Raw genomic sequence first — 17,511 nt, 5'->3', positions numbered from 1 at the left:
TCTCTCCCCACCCAGGCTCCGCCCATGCTGATGGGGCCTAGCGGAGCAGCCAGGAACAAGGCATCCTGGGAAACCAGACGGCCGGAAAGCGACGAGGCGTGAGGAGGAGATGGACACGAGAATGGAAAGGGAGGAGAGAGAGGGTTTTAAGGAAGGAGTGAGAGGGGAAAGAAGATGCAGGAGGATAGACAAGAGGAAAATGGGGGCCAGGTAGAAGATGTAAGGCAGGGAGGAAAGGCTGGTGATGAAGTTTTGGAGAGAAAAGAGGAGGGGTTGCCATTAGGCAGGCTGAGAAATGCACCACACACGTGCCAAAATGGTGTGACCTTTGTTAAATATTCAACACTCTCATTAGCAAAGGCACAAGTGTGCAGTCACACAAGGCCTTGCCCTCGCCGGAGCAAATCCCAGAGCTGTAGAGTGGAGGAAAAAAACAACAAACGACTCAAGCAGACGCACAGAGAATATACATCAGCTTGCACACAGAAACAAGCAGAGGATGAAGAGGAAGTGGTTATGAAAAGATCAACTGCAACATTCACCCTGTGTGGCTCCGGTAGAGAGAGTGTGAATGCTCCCGAGGTGTGGTATTCCTCCCTGCCTACTTTCCAGATGCCTGCTCTCTCACACACACACACGCGGCACCTCTCAAATAGATAGTCCTTGACGGAGATCAGAGGAGAACGCGATGTCTTGCCTCTGCTGCAGGAGGGAGATAGGCCTCAGCACACCTACTAGTCCGCCTGCTGCTGCTGCTGCTGCCGGTGCTGCTGCTTATACTCCTGCCTGTCTGTCGGAATGGAGAGGAGGAGGGAGAGAGAAGAGAGCGCAAGGGAGGTGGTGAGAGGAAGACAGGGAGAAAAAAGAGAAGGAGAGAGGGATAACGAGGAGACTGGAGGTGTGCTGCCTGCTGATGCTGTGGAACTGATTCTGTGCAGCATCCACTGTGTCATGGCAGCCTCCTCCTGGAGCAACCAATCATGACAAAGCTGTCACTGGTAGACCCGCCCACTGCAGATGATGAAGGAGAAAGAGGCCAGCAGGGGGAGCAGTTAGACACAGAGAAGTGTGAGGTTAGGTTCTGGTGTAGTTTGGTCTGGCTTTGCAAGACTAGGTTCTGGTCAGAGATGTAGGTATTATTTCTCTCCACACTTAATAGTGTTATCTGGCAATGTCAGTGGAGTGAAATATTGTCACCAACAGCTGTTTCCCTAAAAATACAAATACTTTGGTCTGACATTGTGACATTGTTGGCCTCTGTTCCTCCCCTTAACATGGAGAACATCAAATGTGTCACGTTGCCCTTACGTGGTTATCTACGAGAATAAAACACATTTTGACATATTTTTACAGAAGCTTTCCATTGCTGCATGTACCAAGTGAGGTTAACACTCATTTCTTCCAAATTACAGTACTAACACTGTACTACTATAGTATGTCTTCAATATGACTCAATACTGTCATGACACTCAGTCTATTGTGGGTATGTGCATGTTTTGAAGTTGTTTTAAATAAAATAGAATTTGATTTATTAACTTTATGCATTTGATAATTTATACTTTTTAATTGTTACAAATTGCAATAAACGTGACACAGTAATGGCAAACGTCCAATTTGCTACCCTACAATGTTTTGCATATAAAGATACTCAGTGCATCTTGTTGAAGTGAACAACAAATGCTGATACAATAACATGTATCAAGCAATTATTTATTCCAGTAGCATAAAATCCTGTTAACTATTATTAATATTGTTTTCAGTGGCAGCCTTAACGATCTGGGGGCCCGTTTCAAGACCTAGTGTGGGGCCCCCCAATTTTTTTTATTTTCTTAATAAAATTTAAAAAATATATATTTTCTTATTTTTTTTAAGAAAGACGGTTCATGAGATGATGGGCCACTGGGAGCAGACTCTTAAAGGGTCCCCCCACTTCTACATTTCCGGACATATACAATTAATGGTAAAAACTAGGGCTGTCAAATTAACGCATTAATTTAGATTAATTAATCACAGAAAAATTAATGCGATTAAAAAAATTAACGCAGATTAATCGCACTTCTATAATGCCCTTTGACCCGGTGCAAAAGTGGTGCGCAGCTCGGTGAGCTGCACCGAGCTGCAGCCTGCACCTGTAGCTTGCATACACAGCCCGCACGGGTGAAAGGGAGAAAAGTAAAGAGAGAAGCAGAGGAAAGGGCGGGCCGAGGGCTCTATGGACGGTTTATGGGATGCTTCGGGAAAATAAGCATGAAGGTAGGAAGACATCTTACTTTATTTTCCGCAGTGTCTGTGCATTATTGATTTAGTGGTGCAACAATATAGGTTCAAAACAGTATCTCTCAATCTTCCTCCGTGTGACTCAATTTTGTTTGCTAGTTGTCTCGTCTCCCACAGTAGATTGGTCTGCAGACTCGTGTTATATGATGGAGAGACTCATTTCAACAGATAAAGGGTGGTTAGCTGCTTTTTATGAACAGTATAGAATTTACACATAGAAATCTTATTCCTGGGGGCGCCTTTAGCTCAGTTGGTAAGGCGTCCCCCTCCCAGCAGCAGACCCGGGTTCCATTCACATCTGCGGTCGTCCTCTGCACGTCACTCCCCTCTCTGCACTGTCAATAAAAGCATAAAAAAAATATCTTAAAAAAATAAATAATAATAAATAAATCTTATTCCTGTATGTGTGGGGGCCCTAAAGGCTCATCATGAAGCCCCTTATACAGAGCTACTAATGCTGTTTTCTTTTGCTTTTGTATTTCTCCCTTACTAGTTGAGGTACATGATGATTTATTGCATTATATTAAGGCTTATTCCTTTTTGGACCCTGTTATTGACATGAGTGACTGAGCTCTTTGACAATGCGACATGAAAAGTTACTATGAGTATCTCTGGCTTAGGGCCCCCTGAGGCCCCTGGGCCCGGTAGAATGCTCAATAATTATTTATTTATGTCATGTGAGTGACAAGGGAGATTAAAATAGGATGATTGTTAAAGACCTACTTCACCGGTGGGAATATGAAGGTGTATTGAATTCTGAGATCCTATGTAGTATAAATGTGCAAAAAAAATTGAAATTGGTTCATCCTAGCCTGAGAAAAGGCAGAAAGAGTGTTTTTTTTAACCCTATATTAATCTTACTGTGACATCACAGTAAGATAAATATAGGGTTAAAAAAAAATTACTTTGTAAATATTACTGTGATGTCACAGTAGGAGAAATCACAGTAATATTTACAAAGTAAGGTTTTTTTTTTAACCCTATATTTATCTTACTGTGATGTCACAGTAAGATTAATATAGGGTTAAAAAAACGCTCTTTCTGCCTTTTCTCAGGCTAGGATGAACCAATTTCAATTTTTTTTGCACATTTATACTACATAGGATCTCAGAATTCAATACACCTTCATATTCAAACCGGTGAAGTAGGCCTTTAAGGTCACTTAAATTCAATGAATAGGTCGCAAATATGCAGCAGCCTAATTGATAGTAAACTAGCTTTCTTCCTGTAGCCTATTTCATTTAGCAAAATATGAGGAGGATTAACATGGGCCAATTCATACCAAATTGGATTGATAGGACCAAATCCCTTAATTATATAACGAAGTTTAAATCGGTTCCCTCTAAAGAATAAACCCGTGACGCCTGAACGGCTATTAAAAGGTCGAGGGATTACCTTCACAAGCCACCGCTCTCTCGGCACTTCGGTCTCCCTCCTTACCTCCACATTGTAGATCTTTTCTCTCAGATAGCTCGCATAAACTCAAACTGAGTTTAGTAGACATTTTCTCGCTTTACGTGAGCGAGGGAATGCCCGGCCTTCACTCTGAAGTGTCTGATGTAATGGATTCTGGCAGGGCGAGTCGCTCCGACGCATCTCCTGACGATGGCACAGAGGAGTCTTTCCGCAGGGGAGCAGTGACAGAGCGGCCTATTGAAAAGGGCATGGGTTGGTTCTTCGCCCCGGTGTGGAGCCCCCGCTCAAAGACTAGGTTTGGAGACGGGATAAAAAGCAACCAAGTGGAGGCATGGCTGGATGACCACTCCGACTTTACGAGGGCGTACTTTTTACGCAGATCTTCTGGGTAAGATATTTTGCACTATAACTATTTATCAATTGATAGATGAATCTGTCAATCTGTTTATTTAAAAAGTGATAAATGTGGCTTATGGTATACTCTACTGTATGTTGATGATTGTAAGCCAAGAACAATTGGCCTTATAAATTGTCTTAAGGACATTTTAAGGCAATGCATATATTTTCCCATAAAAAAATATTCGTCATGTTCTTATGTGTGCTTTTCTTTCCCAGTCTATCAGTTATTGAATACATCTGTCTTGTATGTCACTTCAGGGTCAATAATCTACAGGGAGATATGTCTCCAGTGCCTCCGAGGGTTCCCAGGAGCAGCTCTGACCACTCTGACCTGCTCATGAGGGGCAACCCTCGCAGACCTTCCTCTCCAATGTACAGCACACACTTGAACATCTCCTCCTTAACCGACAGGCTCAGACCCCTTGCTATCAATCTCAGTGCCCCTGAGTGGAACGATCGCACCTGCACACCAGATATGATGCACAGTCTACCTCCTTCTCCACGCTCTCCTCGCTCTTCACGCTTTTCTCCGTGCCCTCCTCTTTCTCCTATCTGCCCTGGCACCCCTGATAGATCCCACTCTCCTTACCCTCAACGTCCCTTCGGTTCAAAGACTGCAGCATGTGGCCAGGGTGAGTGCTGCCCCTGGATGAGTGAGCTCTTGAGGGGAGGTCTAAGCTGGATGGGCTCCATATCAGAGCTCTGCAATAGGGCTGTCCTGCACACTGGGGAGCTGCTGGCAGCTGAGGCTTGCTCCCTCTCCCTGATAAAGAAAGACTGTGGTGGAAGGAACACCTTGGAGGAGGTTATTCCCCCTTCAGCATTGGGTAGCTTGGGCAAAGGCAACCTTTGCAGCGATTCACAGCTGGAGCTGGTGAAGGGTATCATGGGATGTGTACTGTCCACGGGGTCTCCCATGAACCTGAGAGACATATCAGAGGTAAACCTTCCAACTGACACATTAACTGTCATTGTCATGAATTTGCATTTTTTTCAGAAAGCTTTGTTCCCCTGGTTTTAGGGCACAGGTATTTTAATGAGGAAGGAGTTACCTTGAATGACACATCTACTTCCTGATAAGCTGTCTTTAGAGAATTACGTGGTTATTTTGTGGTGTGGGGGTGTTAAAGGGAATCCCAGATGACGCACCTGCTTCTTATCCTTTAGTTTAAGGGAATTATTGTACGATTAGTCTCTGATAAATGGGACGGTGATGTTCTCAAATACACACACCCACACATACACTAACTGCTCTCCCACTTCCTGATAACCTGAGATGACATGGTTATTTTGCGGTGCTTGTGGAGGTGTTAAAGGGAATCCCAGATGACGAACCTGCTTCTTATCCTTTAAGGGATTCCTTGAATGATTAATCTCTGACTATTTTGGGCAGTGACATTCTCAAATACACACATTACAAACACACACACACACATACACACACACACACACACACAGGGCATTACTTTCTTTCCATGTGTGTGATTTTCTTTGTATGTTTCTTAAGCATTGTTAGATAGAGCCTGAGAAACAAAGATTGCATTCAAAAGAACTGTTTCAATATTTGTTCTGCATAGTACAATTTGGAGAAACGTAAAATACATTTTATCTTTGGGGACAGTGCAGTTCACTTTAAGGGCTTATGGGACGTGGCCACTCTACCCCTCCTCCTCTTCAACATCAATGAGATTAGGAACCAGACCCAACCCCTGGCAGAGATATGCACCAGCTAATCTCCAGTCAGGGTTGGTGTAAATGGGTTGTACCTAGTAACCTGGCAGGATGTGGCTAAAGCTGTTTGGCAATACTGACTTGGTATTTTCGGGACTTATGATTAGAGTTAAGCTTGGGTGTCAAAGTCTGTTGCTGTAACATTAGTGCTAAGGCCACCCTTTATTACATGGGTCATTCATCGGCCAGTAACATGAAAGGAAGAACACCAAACCAGAATTAAAGTTTAAATAATAATAACAATTCATTAAACTAATCCCCAAATTCAAAACGACTGGAGGACTGTTTGACAAAACAAAAGGTGCAGGAAGCCTGGACCAGCCGCGCATTGGACCGTCAGATCCAGGACTTCCTCCTCCAAACCTAAAATACCCAAACCCTCTAACTTATTACAAAAACACGACAGACAGGTGGAAAAAGGGGGAACGCATAACAATTACTTACATATCTTAATGAACACAAAGTTGCCGAACACATGACTTACACAAACAGAAACACACACACACACACACACACTGCAACTGTCTACAGTGTTGTGTACTTATGTACTTTGTTCATATCCTAAGGACCCCAGATTCGACCTAGATGACGAGATATCATCAAAGATCAGGACTGTTTTGAGTGTTCCCATCAAGATCCACGGGGGAGAGGTAACAATCTTAACTTTCTTCTCATTTAATTCAAGCTTTTTATATGTGTTTTTGCATATTCCTCTTGCTGACTTGCTTCACATGGATAGGATAGACTGTAGAAATGAATCACCCCTTTTCGATTGATAAAATAGACAGATTAATGAGGGTACATATAGATACTCATACGGAACTTTCATTGGGATTAGTGTTAATGTCAGTATATCGTAGGGGACCTACGTACTGTAATAACACAATGAAAAACATGTCTTGTTTTTGTGTACAGGTGGTAGGTGTAGTGTTAATGATCAACAAGATCAATGTCTACGATGGATCGTCTTCTGTTTTTACCAGCATGGATCAAAAGGTGAGGAATATGTATGTATATAAATAGATAGATATGGATATATACTGTATCGATATATACTGTATATACAGCATTCTTGATTTTTCTTAAATCTTCATCTCTACATTACTTAATGGAAATGCTCTAAATGAAAATATGTTGGGGGGAATTTGGTAGAAATGTTGTCAATAGTTTATAAAATAAAACCAAAATGTTAATCTTACACAAACATATAGGCTACCTATAAATAGTAAAACGAGATACACTGAATATTTGGAATGGCCTCTTAATTTTTTCCAGAGCTGTGTATATCTATAGTATATATACAATATATGTATACAGTATATATATATATATATACACAAATATATAAATATGTACGTAGATCGTCTGCTAGCAATACATTTGAGTTAAGTGTGAGTTGAATTTTATTGGCAAGGTCCTGTCCAATCATATGGATGTGTTGGGGATGGTCCTGGATAATGTTCAGCTGTATGAAAGCTCAAGACAGGAGGCCAAGCGCAGTCAGGTAACACCACCAGAGAGCAAAATGAAATCTATTTATTTCTATGTACATACGCATATGAAATTAACCATGTATGTGTGTGTGTGTGTGTGTGTGTTTGTGTGTGTGTGTGTGTGTGTGTGTGTGCGTGTGTGTGTGTGTGTGTGTGTGTGTGTGTGTGTGTGTGTGTGTGTGTGTGTGTGTGTGTGGTCAGGCCTTGATAGAGATGGCACGGGTATTGTCAAAGGAGCACAATTCCTTTGAAACTCTGCTGAGTAAGATGGCTGCCACCATCATGCCATTCACATACGCTCAGTACTGCACCATCTTCATCCCCTGTGAGCAAACCTCAGTCAGGGAAAACAAGGTGCCTTACTCTATTTGACTCCTTTTTTGTTTTTGGTTGTTTCTTTAGAAATGTATACATCGAATCAGATCTTTGCACTAAATGTACAGTATAGTTATGTTCTTCTGGTTTGCTTTCAGGTTTCGTTCCGCAGAGTGATCCACCTGGAATGTGAGGAGCTCGGATCAACCTGCCAGGTCTACAGAAGGTTCTGTGCGCATTTTGCTTGATCGATAAAGACAAAGAATGATTACTGACATATTTCTACCGATAACCGTTTTGTTAACATTTCAAAATTCTTGCTTATATACATCAACCATATGATATTTTCTTAATCCAAAATCAGACATGGTCTAAATGGTTACATATTGTTTTTCAGGGAGCGCGACATCAGTGATATAGACACAACATGTGCCCTTCGAACTCTGGTTGAAATGAAAACAATTAACATGTCGGAGAGTTCTGAGGGATCAATAAATAGTCTGATCTGCAGCCCTGTCAGAAATGAGAGATCTGAAGATGTTATTGGTAAGTCATGATACTCACGGTGTATATGACAAACTGTAGGCCTCCGAATGTGACTTCATAAACTCTTCCTATAGATGTCTCTAAAATACGAGCAGTCATTTGTGCTTGGCAAAACACAACATCTCGGTTGTTGTTCAATTTCTGGAAGGTGAAATCAGCTGTTTACTAGAAATTTGATTAAGATAAATTAGGTAAAAGGCTTGATTAAACCATTGAAAACTGCCATAGATCAGCACTGGATGAACAGAAGATACTTGAAGTTACAGGTATCTTCAATATAACCACCCAAACTAGACTTGGATTCTAGACCTACTATAAATAAAGTTAGTTGAGAAACTGAATAAATAAAGGACATTCCTCAGAAATTTCTCTCTATATGTTTCTTTGTCACATAGCGGTGTGCCAGCTAATGAACAAAAGGAGCAGAGACTTGGAGGAGGTGGAGCCCTTTAACAGATATGATGAGCGCCTACTAGAAGACCTGGCGGTGTACTGCGGCCTGGCTATGCAATATGTTCAGGCTGTGCAGATCACAGAGGAGCGGAGGGCCAGTATAGAGGTCACACAGGAAGTGGGTATCTGCCGTCGTTAGCTAAGAGCCAAGTGAAACTATTCAGATGTTTGCAACTTTAAATGTTGACTGTCTGTATGTCTTCTCTTCGCACAGGTTCTCGCCTACCACATCACCGCAGCAGAGCAGGAAGTCCAGGCATTGCAGGTGTTTCCTAACTTCCTTTAGTCTCGCAAAGCCAGACCAAACTACAGCAAGTAGTATCGATCTTCCTTTGGTTAATTTGAGCACTTTATCTTAGTCCAGTCTAGCCTCGTTATGGATCTCTGTGCTTCACCTTGAATAGCATTTACGTAATACACAATCTTTTACACGAAATTAGAACACTCACTTATCTTCTTCCCTTCAGTCGGTAGTACTGGAAGCACCACTCGGATTATTTCTGAAGGTCAGATAAACTGGCCTTAATGCAAACTTTTACAATTAACGCACTGGCAAATCCAAGCTCTTATAAAGCCTTTGATGACCTTCTCACCTCTGTTAACCCAAGAGGATTTTCATGCTCCGTGCTGGGCCAGAGGAAGAAAAATAAATCACATCTTTTCAGTTCTGTTTGTGGTTATATGAATGTTCTGTGCCTGTAGGTTTATATTATAATGTCTGTCTTCTGTACTGTTATTTAGGAGACCACAATTCCATCAGCTGAATCACTGCAAATTCGAGACCTCAATTTCTCTGGTTTTGCTCTAGAAGAAGACCAGACCATTCAAGCCACCATGCGTATGTTCCTGGACCTCAATTTGGTGCAGACTTTTAACATTGATTATAAGGTAAGTGGCCTTCAAATTATCAGGCTTCAGGGCAAAGAGTAGAATCATTATTATTTAGAAATGATAACCCTTGGATATGGAAAATAAATTGATTTGAATTACTTTATCGAAGTATTTGAAACTGAACAATACAATTTGTTTTATGTATGTGCAATTGTGCAATGTGCAAGAGTTACTTTGAATCGTTTTGTATGTGCACACTAAGGGCCAGTTCCACTAAGAACGGATTGTGTGCTAATAGCTCCATTATTTGCGGAAGCACCTACAATCTGCCCCGTTTTAGCACCGTATCCACAAAATAATTTGCATTAATTATATGCCGGTGCTAACACCGCCACAAAGTTTGACAGCTGGCTGTAGTTTGCCCATGTTTCGCATTTCAGTGAGTAAGCAGATCTCTTCCCAGGCGGCACAGTTTCAAGTGGTCAGTTTCAGTCGGTACTTTGCGCTTTTATGCACTGTGCCACTGGATGGTTCATTAAGATGATTGTCCAGGATTTGATGGTGATGAATGTTCTATAATCTGCTTTACACACATATCACAGGTTCATACGGTGACATTGTTTGTAATAAAGCAAGAGAAAGAGATAAAGAGAGAGAGAGAAATAGCGCTGTTGTAGCACAAGGCTCTCAGTGGCGGTAAATTGCACCAGTATAAAAGGCTGTGGTAATAAGCGCTGGTCTTTGAGAATTAGATGGTATTTGCAACAAGGCTTATTTGCATAGGGGATTTGCGCTGGATTTTTGAATATTCCCTAATGTACATACACGCAAATGAAACACGGCACTTCCATGCTTATTTTTTGGTTGTTAATCCTTTGGCTCATTAGAATTATTAAGCAAGATTAAGTAAAAAGATGAACATTTTATATTTTATTAAGTCAGACCACTATGTATTCCTAAAGACTTGGACCACTCTGCAGCAGATAACCACGTGTACATTTTCCTTTCCTACAGAGCCTGTGCCAGTGGGTCCTGACTGTGAGACGTGGTTACAGGAACAGTGTGCCTTATCACAACTGGAACCATGCACTGAGCACTGCCCAGAGCATGTTTGCCATGCTCATGGCCACAGATCAGCTCCAGGTAAGTGCATGCATGGGTCTATGTGTATTCTTGCACATGAGCATGTACATTAGCCATCACTACCAAAACTCAAATATGCTAAATTAATAATATAATAACTATGTTGAGTGTGCCAAACTAGCATGCCTTAGTAGGTCCCTTTTAAGTATTCATGCTCCGATCCTTTGCAAACTCATTCAACCTTTGCAGGCTGACTTTATTTATTTCATCACATGACAATATCAATATTTGATGACCAGAAAGAGAGTGGATTAAGTGATATATACATTCAAGGTTTACATATTTTAAACTAAAAAAGAAGCTAACAATCTATTACTGCCCTGTCAATTATTCAACTACATGGTTTTAGCAGCAGTCCTGCAGTGGCATATTAGCTCATTATGTACTGATTGCCCACATTATATCATAATCAATATTAGCCAGTATTGACAACATGTTTAAAAGTTGCATGAATTTAGGTATTTTCCAAGTCCAATTTAAATACAGGCAGATGCTAAATGTAAGCTTCCCATTATACAACATGGGAAACACATTTTTCTTGCATAATTATTGGTCATATGTTAAAATTGGCATCATGTTGATTTTATGTGTTCAATTCTTAAAATCATAATCCCAGTTCAAGTGCTTAATCCAGCTATATAAGAGTCATTCAAGGACTTCAGGCATTCTGTGGTTCATGTCATGATTAATTATTTGAAAGAGGAGTAATTTTAGACGTACCCAACATCGCTCTCCATGGGGATCACAAACCAGACTCTACTTAAATGAACCCTGCGGCTCCCCTATTTTAGTTTCTCTGTCTCTCTGTTTAAGTCCTCAATTGTGAGTGTGTGTTATAGTGCTGTGAAACTAATCACCTCATACTGTTTGATTTGTCAGCATTTTGCAGAGTGGGTTGTTGTTGTAGTTAAGTCATTGGTATGACAATAGGTTTACAGTACACTTTGTTTTCTAATGTTTTGTCATTTATTGGATTTATAGATATTCAAGCTGTCACATTGATGAGTTTGGCCAGATCCCTGGATTCTTTAGCTCAAACAATCAGATGTGATATGTCATTGTCCTGCTGAACACATTTTTTATTTTTTTTTTATTAACACAGCACCGATTTTTGCTTTCTCACTAGAGAATGAGCTTCAGTACATTTTAATGTTCTTTAGAATATACCAGTAGGTTACATTCCATGCATCAGTATTTTCCCAATTTGAATTTAGCGCTGTATTGACAGGGTGTAAGATATTTAGTGTAACCTTTGATTAGCACATGAAACATTGATAACACTTATCAGCACCAAAAATATCTTAAATATAAATAAAAAAATCTTGACATGTCAAAACAAATCAGTAAAGTACAAAATGTTCAAAATCAGACATTATCTTAATTTCCTGTATTTTAGGAATGTATTTTAAATGTTTTTGTTAATCCTCAAAAGGTGCATCATAAATATACATTAGGTAACTCCACTGACTTCTGTGAAGTGTTTTTTTGTCCTTCATTCAAGACCCTTGAACATACACACAATTTGAAAGTGTCGCTTCTCTCCCTGACTGATTTCAATATAAAAAATGTAAACATTTATCAAATGTTTTCTTTCTCTGTCCGTCTCTTTTTGTTTATATTTCAGACAATATTTTCCCCTCTGGAGATCTTGGCATTGATGATAGCCACTTTGAATCATGATGTTGACCACAGAGGAGTCAGTAACTCTTACATTGCAAGGTAAACATTGCTTCCCCTTCTTTTGTGTTTTATTTGATGTGAATGTATGATGCTGGTTATTCTATCAATTGACAGTGACCGCCTTCCCAACATAATTTGTTTCTCTTTCTCCAACTCTCTCTCTCTCTCTCTCTCTCTCTCTCTCTCTCTCTCTCTCTCTCTCTCTCTCTCTCTCTATGTGTGTGTCTCAGGAGTCAGCAGCCTTTAGCTCAGCTGTATGGACACTCTTCTCTTGAGAACCACCACTACACCCTGTGCGTCTTCATCCTAAACAACAATGTAGGACATCCTTTCATCCATTTTAACCCAGCTTTGTTTTTCTCAACAGCATAAGAGTGTGACAGTGTGTTTCTGCTACCTGTTACATCTAATCCAACCACTAGTTAACCATTATGTACTCCAGTGTTTCTCTCTAATCATTACACTTTATTGGACTCTGTTTGACACATGGTCAAAAATGTTGTAGTAACAAATATTTTATATACATAAACATACATTACATACATTATACAAACATACTAAAGGTGATTGATATACATTTTATGAATTATCATATATAGTTTGATGTTGTTGTTATGGATATACATTTCAGAAATATAATCAGTATGTGCTGAAGAAAATATATTATGTTTGTGCTTTTAAAAAGTGGCCTACTATGCAGAAAGTTTTCCAATTTTTTTTTAAGTTAACCCATTGATGACGGTTGCTGCGCGATGCCACATTGGCTCTCCTGCCTGATGCTGCATCGTGCAGCATTATTACTTTATCTAATTTTCATGGCATTCCCAGCATTGAATGCACTGTCATTGGTTCAAATACACATGAGGTGGGTTTTGTTGATTTTTTTAAGACCACGTGACCACCCAAAAGTTGTGTGGTTTGCCGAAAATCATGTCAATCAAAAAAATTAAAAATTAAAAAAATAATAAAAAAAATACGCCAGCTATGTCGGCGACAGAACAGTTAGTGGCGTTTGGTGCGCAGAATCAAGGTCTACTATAGACTACTGACGAAAATCACACAACACATTGCATCTATTTATTAACAATATTTAATAATTTTTTAATTCATCTAATTTTGACGATTTTTAGAAATATTTGTTGGTTTGTAAGCGCTAAGGGAGCATATTTAAATAAAACATGTGAACCTTAACTTTTAAATGTATTTTATTTCATGTTTCTATGTGCTACACAGGCTTAGATATTAAGGTTTTGGTAGACTTGACAATTCGTACTATTTTTTCAGAAAACCCTCAGGCATTAAGGACATGCATCCTAGATTGCCATAGTCATCAATGGGTTAAGTCAAAGTGGTCTTTCTTCTCTTTTTTTCTTTTTTTTTTAAGATTATTTTTTGGCATTTTCAAGCTGTATTTGAAAGTACAGACTTGAAATGGGGAGACAGAGAGAGAGGGGGGATGACATACAGTAAAGTTCCACGGGTCGTATTTGAACCCACGACCACTGCAACAAGCAGAGCCGGCCCGAGGCATTAGCGAACTAAGCGGTTGCTTGGGGCCCCCTCCAAAAAAAATAATAATAATATATATAGCCTATATATATATTTTTTTTTTTTTTTTTTTTTTAGTTTGTGTGTTTGATATTGACATCATATTATAAAAATGTAAGTTATCATACAAAAAAACAATAAAATGTTTTGGTCTAGATAATTAATAGCCTAATAATTGAATCAGTTTATCTGGGAGGTAATCCGAAATTAACTGATCATGTCACGTTCACATCCATGCACAGCGTGTATTGAGTTTATTTAAAAACATTTGGAAATGGGACTGCTCTCAGTTGCCCATGCACTGTGGATAGTCTATGGCCTATTTCAGCCTCATCTGTGAAAAAAAGAAAGCTGGACAACAGAATGCTTCTGCTTCGTTCCTCTCACTGCATTTAAATGCATTCATTATATTACAGAGAAATATGTCCAGTAAAAGAAAAACAACTCCAAGCCCATCCCAGAGGACCCTTCATAATATTTTATTTTGAATTAATATTTTTATGGAAAACCCATGTGCCTTTCTTCAATAGCTTCTAATTCATCCAACCCACTGTCTCCAAATTATTTGTTCACACAAAATTTCTCAGATTTTGCCTCTTAATTTTTCTCTCAGAGTGCACCAGATTCATGCATTTCACTTTAAAAACTTAAAAAAAAATCTCCCGGGGGGGCATACCCCCGGACCCCCCCTAGGAGGGTCGGGATCTCAGCTGTCATATATTTTCACCCATCTGGACATTGGATGCACTAGCATAAAACACTGGGTGTGGGGATAACATTTAACAATGGGCAATAATTTGGGCAGCGCTACGATTGGAGAGGTGCCCCCTGATCATATTCCGCTTAGGGCCCCATGAAGGCTTGGGCCGGCTCTGGCAACGAGGCCTGAGACAATATGGTATGCGCTCTATCCACTACGCCACCAGAGTCTCCGTTCGTTCTTCTCTTAACATTGTTTTTTGCCTGGCTGTCCCTGCATATACTGTAACTGTTGGTCGCTGAGTTGAGGTCTTCCCTTTGCTTCTCCATCTCACTCGGTCGCTGTCTCTCTCTTCCTCTCCTAGGGGAGTCAGATTCTCAGTGGTCTCTCGCCCGAGGACCACAGAGCTGTACTACAGTTGATCAAAAGGGCAATCCTCGCCACTGATCTCTCCGTCTACATGGAGTATGTTGAATAATAAAATGTCAAAGCAGTTGTAGGTCAAGCATTGTGAACATCTTGTTATTCCTCTTGTACACTTGTTATTTCTGTGCTTTGCTTTTTAGGAGGAGAAAGGAGTTCTTTTCTCTCGCTAAGAAAAGCAGAGTATGCTGGAAGAGTGAGAAACAAAGGGATCTACTGAGGTGAGAGTTAAATTAATTACAACCAGTGACACACTTTAATGATTTCTGTGATGAAGTGGGGGAAAGGGCTGTTCCTTTAAGATGTTTATTCGCCCCACAGGTCGATGTTAATGACAGCTAGTGACCTCTCCGCTATCACAAAGCCTTGGCCTGAACAAAAAAAGGTAGGTCTCACAAAATAAGTTTTACTCAAACACCTCAAGCTTAAATTGCTCAATCATTTTGAGTTCACAACAACTTTAACCTTTTTCCTCCTCCTCCCAAATAGATTGCCAAACTGGTTGCCATGGAGTTCTTTGCACAAGGGGACAAAGAGGAAAAAGAGTTCAAAATCAAACCCATTGTAAGTCTTGGTAGCAGGATTTGTCTCTTTGTTTATATTTTATATTGGTAACAACGTGATCAAATGATTTCTATCCATTTTTTTGCACCATGGTCCAAATTCGTTCAGGTGATAGCTTATTTAACCCTTCAGGGTCACTCTTCAGACTGCACAAAGTATTTTATTGGTGATGCCTCTTAAACTGCACTTTGAAGACACCAGATTATGCTTTGTTTGACTAGATCAACTGCAAATCGTCTGGCCTCCTATGAAATAGCCCGACTCTAACAACCAGTTGACACTCTTCTTACCTCTCACCAGGGCATGATGAACCGAGAAAACAGCACCCGACTGCCAGACATGCAAGTTGAATACATTGATGAAATCTGCTATCCTCTCTACAAGGTGTGTTATTTCTGTTGTATGTGTGTGGGTGTATGGCATGCACGCATATGTGTGCATTGGTTTTTCCCATCTTTCCGATCATCACGCTTTATGTCTCTGTCTACCTCAGGCTGTATCAAGACTGTTTGGCACCTGCTCACCACTGCTGAATGGTTGTAAGAAGAACAGAGTACACTGGCTGCATCTTGTTGATGAAGCGAATGAAGAAAACAATGAAAACAGTGTATCCCTGGAAACAGATAGAAACAACGAAGAAGTGACACAGACAGAAAAGACAGAATAAAGGACCGACTGGAAAATGAAGACATTGCTTTGGAATTTAAAAGGAATATGAACTGCCTGTTGTGGATCACATCTTGACTAAATATTGGCCTGGTGCCCACACATCAGAACTTTGAGTACAAACTGTGCTAATGGGATATACAATAATATTATACAATAAGATTAGCAATGCTGCACTTATGTCAAAAACAACTGTAACAGCATATGCTGAGGCTAGTCCAGTTTGAAACCCGCCTTCAGCAGTGTCAGGTCTCACATAGGCAAAACGTATCTATTTCTGTATTTTTTTTAAACAAAGCTGCACAAGCTTAGGAAAGATACCCATTCTACATGTGCTATTTTCAGTCTTTAATAAGTTTAATCACTGCATGTATGTTGACATGTGTAAAGATGTGTAAGTGAGTGCAAATCCAGATCCTCAAAAATGTAGATATGATGTCACTGAGTTTCCATGTCTCCACATTCTATCAAACCAGCACATGTATGATTTATTGTTGTCCACCTTTTGATAGTCACAGATAACAATTATACTGAGATGTAACCTACTAATGTATGTATTTTAAAAATATGTATATTTAAATAATCATAATTGATCTATTGTATTTTATAAACCATGCAGTCAGCAGTCACAGTCCAAACAACTAGGCTACTGTTGTAAGTTGAGGCACAGGCCTGCACTGATATTTGAAGGATAAGTAAATGTAAGGTAAAAACACATGTGGTTAAGTACATTTTCAGTTGGATTGACTGACATTCATGGATCCAGTCGCATCCTCCTGTACTCACGTTTCTCAGACAGTTAGCTCAACTCCATGCCCTGGCACTTAACCATCAATGAATTACTGCTGAAATTACACACAATAGTGATGTCTTTTTCCAAATACCTTTGTGCTAACTCCTATAGATTATTAGTGAAAAACTATATTAAATTTGTCAAAGCACACTCGATGTGGTTGTGTGTTATTCATACCTGCACTCCCTAAATAGGAGACACGTCTTCATATGAAATAGTACAAGCACTCAAAACCAATATGAAGAGGTGTTTCTCATGTTAAACTTTTTTTGGCGATTAAAATTATTTGGCTTATGTCACATGGAAGGTTTTAAATAAACTGACACCATTTTCTATTCAAATATTTGTGTAAAATAAAGTAATAACACATAAGGAATTATATTATTGCTAAAGTTAGTTATTTTTAATTATAACATTGAACGAAACCATTAAAATTGTGGAACTATAGCCTAATGAATAAATGTGAAAAACGCAAGACTGACAGCCAATTAGACTACTATTTTTTCTCAAAAATATTTTCACACAACTTAAAT

The 17,511-nt window shown here is 39.7% G+C and overlaps 1 protein-coding gene across 1 annotated transcript; it reads left to right on the top strand.

Moving 5' to 3' along the window:
- Nucleotides 1-174: 174 nt before the first annotated feature.
- Nucleotides 175-16,186, top strand: pde5aa (phosphodiesterase 5A, cGMP-specific, a; the record flags this gene model as incomplete). The annotated part of the gene is made up of 23 exons (XM_080028806.1): nucleotides 175-241; nucleotides 356-582; nucleotides 939-1,068; nucleotides 3,745-4,081; nucleotides 4,351-5,032; nucleotides 6,390-6,473; nucleotides 6,739-6,819; nucleotides 7,238-7,327; nucleotides 7,518-7,670; nucleotides 7,790-7,857; nucleotides 8,029-8,177; nucleotides 8,573-8,748; nucleotides 8,845-8,895; nucleotides 9,372-9,518; nucleotides 10,476-10,604; nucleotides 12,229-12,323; nucleotides 12,515-12,602; nucleotides 14,897-14,997; nucleotides 15,099-15,176; nucleotides 15,277-15,340; nucleotides 15,445-15,519; nucleotides 15,820-15,903; nucleotides 16,013-16,186. 23 exons carry the CDS (start codon nucleotides 175-177, stop codon nucleotides 16,184-16,186), a joined length of 3,330 nt encoding a protein of 1,109 aa, XP_079884932.1.
- Between the last annotated feature and the right edge of the window lie 1,325 nt (nucleotides 16,187-17,511).

Source organism: Ammodytes marinus, assembly GCF_949987685.1.
Source record: "Ammodytes marinus genome assembly, chromosome: 6".
Taxonomy (NCBI): Eukaryota; Metazoa; Chordata; class Actinopteri; order Uranoscopiformes; family Ammodytidae; genus Ammodytes; species Ammodytes marinus.
This window is presented reverse-complemented; position numbering and strand designations above follow the sequence as displayed.